Raw genomic sequence first — 7,916 nt, 5'->3', positions numbered from 1 at the left:
CATTCATCTGTGGTCTTTGTAGAAGCTCTGGCAGTTCTTTGTAGACCGGAGCATGGTTCTTATATTTTTATTTGTAGCCTAGAGTTACAATCAGGAAAGAAACAATCAGAAAATTGTTTTTACTTTTAGGCTGATCATTCATTAATTCTGCTTTGAAGACCATGTTAGAATATTTGCAAAGACGGGAATTTTATTAGAAATCACGAGTTAGTATAATGCATGCGTATTGACAGTCTTTATCAAAAGCTTACTTCAACGAGATCCGCTTTCTTACTGTTTTATACGCGATTTCATTCCGACATACTCATGTCTTACGTTCTATCTCCATGTTTACGGTTTATATTTGTGTGTCAAAATTTATCTCTGATCTTGGAATTTTGGACACTTGCTACAAAATTCCATTTTGATACACACTGGACTAGATAGTGACCATTTGTATACTGTTAGAAGATAAACATAAGATAGCTAGAGGTGATGGGAATATTATAAGAAATCTCTGATCACAAAGTTGTTAAGAAAACATGGTGTCAAGTTCGATTATTTATTTGACCGTATTGTTTACGCCCTGCACGATGTTAATCTGATTGGCAAAGTTTGGGTAACGGATTAGTCGAACAACGGGCTTTACACGTAACAATCTAGATCAGAGACCAGGGTGTATTAAGAAGGCTTGCTTGAAAAAATACAGCGCGTTTGGTTTACAATAGACAGAGTAAAACAGTACACAAAACAAATATTTTCAAGCGATCTTTGAGATAAGCGACGATGACACACCGGAATTTGGGCCGACACCATCAATACCAAGAACAAAATGAAACCATTTTAATGTCGAAAGCCTGCAGGCTGTATGAACAAATGGTTTGTATCTTAGGTTTGTGACACGAGATTAACTAGGGAAATGTATTGTTTTGCTGTATTATTTTTGTGTTCGAGTCAAGTGTATGTGTGTCATAGATCAAATGAAACATACCTGTCAAATAGTCATTCTAATGTTGTAGATCACATTATATAACAAGATGTAAACTAATTCGATTACTTTTAACGAAAAAAATCAAACTATGCGTGTGATTATGGTTGTCTCTTTGTTCTCATTGTAAAGGAATATCATTTCTCTGACAGAAATGTAGAGTGCATGGAAGTTTGTAAGAACGGCGGTGTTATCAAAATTGGACATCGTTTTATTCTGTGAGAACGATGTTGCATGAAAACCAGTTCATCCCAATCTTGCTGCACTTGTACATCGTCCGATGGTTCTGTAGGCCAGTAATTCAGAGGTTTGTTTGACATAATTTCCCCGACCTGTTTTCCTTCCTATCAATTACAGACGTAACGGAACCTCCATGTTATGATTAGTGTGTATAAACATGGCGGCAAAAATAAACCGCTTACATCAACGACGTTGGCATAAAGCCTCGAGAATAAGTGGTAAACTAGAGATTACGTGTATCAAAGAACAATAAATGAATTTAGTTATAGTAATTTATTCACATAGAATTATAAATAAATAAATAATAAATTTTGATATTCGTGTAATAAGTCAAATGAAACAAAACATGTACAGCGATTGATAATCTTTTAAAGGACTCGTTCACGCTTTGTTTGGTCAGACATTAACAAAAATAATTACGTGTAAAATGTGAATAAGATTGTTTCAAGACCTTGTATGTATGATGTCCAAATGAGTATCTTGCAGTTTGGTGTTTTTCAAGTAAAACACCAAAATAACTCAATTTAAACCAATTTTCAAAAATGTTGCCAACATTAAATATATGAAGGAGTCCATTCAAATTTTAAAATACAATAAAACTCAACAAAACCACAACATATTTTTGACAAACAGATTAAACACGGTCTACGGACTAGCTCCCTTCAAACAAATTTCAAATACAACGTTTTAAACGTTATCTTTTTCATTTGTAAATGTTTATTGGGCACATAGCAAAAGAATACGCAAGTAAAAACGTGATAACAAAATTGGATCATTTTCAAATTAGAACATATTACAAGAATATTACAAATTCACACTTATTTACTGGTAACACAAGTTATTTTACAGAGATTCACTGAGAAGTCAGTAGTTACAATATGTACAATCTTCAAGATCTGTACAGATGCAACTATACGTATAAAGGACATAACATGAGGAAAAGATATGTCGCAAAAAGTACTGTAAACCAATGCACACAAAAAAACACGTGAAAAGCACTAGATGATTGTGTCGCGTCCATATTCGGTAGCTGCACACCGCCACTGCGATGTTTTGGCGATGTAAGACCTATGAGAGGGTCATAAAGTGTCCGGGTGTCCGGCACTGAGCACACACAGAGTGACCGTGTCCACGGTAACCCTATTTTAGTAACAACTCCACAAGGGTCTTGTTCACACTTGCATGCAATGTTCGTCCCTCGAACTGAATCACAGGCTCAACAAGTCCAGTGGAATGGGACCACAAACACTTATTAGAGACAAATACTTTGTATACGCCTCTGGACTTATATTTTACCATTTAATACAACTATTTAATCCAAATAACGTCATTGACTCATCGGGCTGGACATATCAGAAGGTGTTTCCCCGTAGTCCGAGTTGACAGAGCCCGGATGGCCGTACTCGTCGTGACCTGACCACACGTACCCGTCGTCCATATGGTTGCCATGGTAACTTTCCACCGTCACATGACTATCGTTATAGTCCGAGTCCATATGGTCAAAGGAGTTCATCTGAAACATATATAATCTTTGTCTCTATATTGTTCAAAATTCTAGGTAATGGTTCCATTTACCAATAATTTACAGAGCTCTAATATATCCATAATTGTGCTGGATTAAATATGATTGGAAAAGTTGCATCAATACAGCTCAAAAGATGGTTTGAATTTCAGCCGAACCAAATCCTTACATTAGAAATAACAACGTGTGGAATGAGGCACCATTTGCCTAAGTATATATATTCATAAATCCACAAACTAGTCATTTTATAAATAGACTACGTCTTTAGAATAAATTAATCAAAATAAATAACCATAATAAAGACATATAATTAAATTAGCGATTTAAAGCATACAATAAATTAATCAGACATGCATTAATACATAAATAGATATGTTTTGTCATCAATTCATAAATACGTCAAAATGAAAACACAAAACACACGATCACGGTAAAACTATAAATTGAAGAATTGACGATACTTATATAATAATAAATGTTGCAAAATAGTATATCGTTAAACATTAATAAAATAAAAAAAAATGTTTCAATAATTAAGTGATCAATTCTTCAATGCAATATTGTAATGCTTTCAAGGTAGACACCTGCGGAAATAATTATCGTTTATATCCGAATTTGTTTCATATCCGAATATATGGTATAAAATAAATAAGCTATAAATTCTATATTTAGAAGCAAAACTTGAACAAAACGGAAAATAACATCTAGCAGGCAGGTGCTACAAGCCGAAAGCAAAATAGACATTGTCGTCAACCATGATTTGAATTTTCTCTCCATAACTATTTATATTCACTATACAATTTCATAGTTGTTAAAAAAATATTAGTTATGCTGTTGATTTTTACCCTCGCGTTTAAAATCGATGCACTCACGTAAATTAAACACAATGATCTACATTTTTCATATTAATGAAAAAAATGCATAAGTGGAGAGAAAATTAAAACTTGTGGTTGCAAACAACGCCATGTTTTACCGTTGAGCGTGCGGAACGTTTTGCTGTTTTCACTATGTGACAATTTAACGATTATCTGGAATCGTCATAGCAGACGATCATATCGTCGTCCTCGTCATCCGGCATGTCGCAAAATGCGCTCACCAGTTGCTGGAAGGGCGGGTGGTGGTCCAAATCGGACTGCATGGCGAAGTCGCTAAGGGCCTTCCATGGCGGCTGGTACGTCTGTACCTCCACGGGATTCGCCGTCATCGGGCTCTCATGGCGCACCGGGCTTGACGCCACCATCGGCACGCCCTGCATCGGACCGTGTAGTCGACCGCCATTCTGAAACGATAAATAAACGAAAATTGAGCTTATTTTCCAATTTTGTTATTATCTTAAACGTTAAAGTTTATCTTGTTTTTTTTGGTGGTGGGGAGGGAGATGGTTGCAATTGTTACCACTTTATTTATAATGAGCTTAACATGTTCAGTACTTTGGTTTAGAACTTTACAAAAACATCATCAATTATTGATTCTTAACTGCACAAAATATAAAACGGTAATCTGGCATGAGTACAGTAAGACGTAAGAATGTATGTCTTTTATTGCAACGTACTTTGTAATCAATAAACATATGCTCCAATAACCATTATGACGCATTTGCTATAAGGTTACTCTGTGTTTTAAGGACGATTGATGTAATTTTTGTTAAAATCTGCATGTTTGCCCATATTTCTGTATTGTTTTCATGTAGTCATATCACGAAGTATAAGGCTTTTACAATATTTTCGTCTAGGAACACTTGTACACATTTTCCAATCAAACAGGACTTCGTGAATAATCGTTTGTTTCCTCAAATTAAGCATCAAGGTTATCCATTTTTAAAATGAAAGGAAAACTGTACCTATTCATATATTTTATTCCATTATTTGTTTTTCTTTCTATATTTTTTATCTTAGAATTCAATAACAATTTATTCACTTTATGTAGTTATCTATTTCCTTTTTTTATATATATTCATTTATTCATTTGTATATTTGTGTATTTATTTATTTATTTATTTATTTATTCATTTATTTATTTATTTATTTATTTATTTATTTATTTATTTATTTATTTATTTATTTATTTATTTATTTATTTATTTATTTATTTATTTATCCATTTATTTATTTATTTATTTATTTATTTATTTGTTTTATTTGTTTATTTATTTATTTATTTATTTATTTATTTATTTATTTATTTATCTATTTACTAATTTATTTATTTATTTAAAAACTCGTATCATATTAATATAATTATGCCTTAATATTTTAATGTTATCTTGCCTCATCAATGTTCGCTGATTCGTCTATTCTAAGGAAGTCGGTTTGACCTTATCATGAAATGAGATATATCTTGAACAAAACAAAGCACATTTCATTTTTTAATGTTTCTTTTCAATTTACACAATCGGCTCTGTACGGGACAGCCTGAAGTGCTGCTGCTAACAAATGCAAGAAGAATGTCCATGTTTGTCCGTGTTGCACATCCATAGTCAAACTTACAAGCGACTGTGGGGGATTGCACTATCATTGTTTCTATGTTTGTCCACCCGTAAGTGTAAACACGGAATACAGCTCTTGTAAAAGGATAACAGAAAGTGAGTTTTACCAAATAAAGCAATGCTTACTGCAAAGTGTCCTTGTCTGATATTAGAAACCAATATATCCAATACACATTCACAGAAAGAACAATCAGTTAATGTACAATACAGAAACAAGCCCATTTTAAGACACACTGACACAGTGTTAGAATGTTATACACAGGCGTATTGAAACGATAAAACAACATAAATCAAAACTTCATAGAGCCCGTCTATCATCACAACAAATTGCCCATATCTAATCGGAAGCCCAGCGCTGGGCTTATCAGAAAGCCATCTTATCACAACCAAGGTGAACACACTTCTTGAGTGGTAGCAGAAACCCCGTTATCTAATTCACACGTATCCCTGCTGCCTACCCATATATGTCACAGTTTTAAAACCAGGGTTAAATATACATATTTAATTACAAATCTTCATTTGAATAAGGTCTGAATAAACAAGTGTGAACTTCGAAGAATGTTTCTGGTTCTATAATGGTATCAGGAGATCGACATTATGCCATAGACAAAACAGATAAACACTGCCATGTTTTTTAGTTTGGAGTAAAAAACCCATTGTATATATGATTTATTAAACGACGTGAGATGGCAGTCACACATTTCGACGCAATAACGATTGTACACGCGCAATAATGTGCGATGGTGGGGCAAGATTAGGACCAGACTTCCCATACAGCAGCGAGGCGCCCGAATGAAACCGTCGAAAAATATGATTAATGCATCCTTCTCCGTTCCCTGATATCGCTACATAACCCCACCCACTTCTTACCCACGGTAGATCGCGCAACTATCAAGCCAACACTAAAAAACATATATACACAATGATTGTCGAGATCTTCAACATTTCAACAGCTCTATCAAAAGCAGACTTGCCACCCAGAACGATATTGGGCATTTCAAATTCCATCTATTCCATCTATAATTTGCTCTGGGTTATTACACTGATATGAATTTTGCATTTTAAGATTAGATTACGGGAGCGCTTCTCTGCTCTATGTCAGCCAGGAGCTTGGTTTGCCGGTGTCGCCTCGCTTCCTGCAGCCAGGCGGTATGTTTACGCTGATAGTCGTCTACAAGTCACAATCACCCAAACACACAACCGCAATGTTGTGCAACAGGGGAAGCTCACTTTCCCCTCTTTTTTCCTGTGGAGTTTCGGGTGTAGACGTCTAGATTCGAGTTTTTGATTCGAGAAAAAAGCTTTGATCAATGTAATAGAGTGTCTTTTGTTTGACAGTTATACATGTATGATAAAGCCATAAAGCATTGATAAAGCTCCGTCGGTTGGAACGTAAATATTTCTTTTTTCAGACTAAAGACACCAAGGACGACAATGCCATCATGTTAAAAAAATCTGATGTGTCCGAGACACAAAACTGAGATACGAAACTAGACATTGTGAATAACGTCATTTGTGTTCGGTCCGGATTCGATCGATTGATTTGAAGAGGAAACTTTTATCAGAATCTTCTATCTGACATCATCTAATCAGACATGGCTGTGTACCAAAGAGGGCCGACAGCTATAACGGTGCTGGCAGTTAGTCATGTTTGCCGGGGCACTGGGCTCTCACTAGCCCGTTTGTTTGGGTTCGGGTTTCGCGATCCGGTGTCGCCCAGATATCATCGCCGGTGAGCGGCCGCCATGCCGGAAACTGATTGAATTAGGAGATTGAAGATGCGACTTCAAAAGACCAACACAATGGACTATCTAATTATGAATGACTAGATTGATTGAACGTTATGAATGATACTCTGTCTCAAATTTATCGCAACTAATCTATTCGTTATCATCGTTTTGATAAATTTTGATATTTATATTTATGCCTGACTCATACATGAGACTGAAAGAGATTTCAATTTTAAAAATAATAAATAGTGAATAGATACAAATCAATGGAAATTAGTCATTTAAAAAGGTACACGGTAAATTTGACACAACATTTATCAATAGTTGCGTACTTGTGAAGAATTACATCGATGACTTCTGTAATTTGATTCAATTTTCTTGTCAGAGTTCAGTGAGATGAACGCGTTCTTGTTTGGTACATCACCTAGTGATTCACTGAACTAACAACCCATTTTCACCGACGAGACTGTTCCTTCTTCGAAGAACTGTTTCTGGATATTGTTAACCAGTGATTTGCAATTAAGCATCTAATCGCCTTATAAGCCTTGGTGGTTTTCTGTTCATGACGGGCTGGAGATAATGCCATTTGACTGGGGATCAGATCGCTCCAGATTTACTGGAATCGTGGCGCTGTTTAAACAAGGAGTCTTGCCGACCGTGAAACAAGCCTTTTTACAGCGATATTAGATCTAGTCAATACATCTCTTTTATCCGTGGCTTAGATCTAGCTTAAATCGAAAGTAATTGAGACTCAGATCGGCCTCCAACGAGCAAACGGACATTGGCCACTGATCCAGAAACAAGCGCACAATTCACACTGAATAAATCCCGTCAACTTGTCCGCTATTCAAATAATTAACTTGTAATATTGGCAATCAATTTAACAACTGGTTGCAATTGTCACATACATAGCTGGGTAGGCCGGGATGCCGGCAGCCCTACAAGTACAGACCGCGGGCCAGTGAAGGGAGT

General features: G+C 35.5%; 1 protein-coding gene across 3 annotated transcripts in view; it reads right to left on the bottom strand.

The window, feature by feature from the left end:
- Positions 1-1,495: 1,495 nt before the first annotated feature.
- LOC128228522 (insulin gene enhancer protein ISL-1-like) overlaps positions 1,496-7,916 on the bottom strand; it is a 42,834-nt gene continuing 36,413 nt past the window's right edge. For 2 of the 3 annotated variants that reach the window (XM_052939874.1, XM_052939872.1), the window contains 2 exons: positions 3,826-4,008; positions 1,496-2,720 (listed from right to left, as the gene is read on the bottom strand). In XM_052939874.1, coding sequence (XP_052795834.1) covers positions 2,535-2,720; positions 3,826-4,008 — 369 coding nt within the window. In that variant the 3' untranslated portion in view covers positions 1,496-2,534. Of the gene's footprint in view, positions 2,721-3,702; positions 4,009-7,916 lie in introns of all 3 variants that reach the window. The other variant, XR_008259936.1, reaches the window with a different exon arrangement.

This window comes from Mya arenaria, chromosome 3 (assembly GCF_026914265.1).
Source record: "Mya arenaria isolate MELC-2E11 chromosome 3, ASM2691426v1".
In the NCBI taxonomy this organism is placed as follows: domain Eukaryota; kingdom Metazoa; phylum Mollusca; class Bivalvia; order Myida; family Myidae; genus Mya; species Mya arenaria.
Note: the sequence above shows the minus strand (reverse complement) of the source record. Positions and strands in the feature narration are given on the sequence as shown.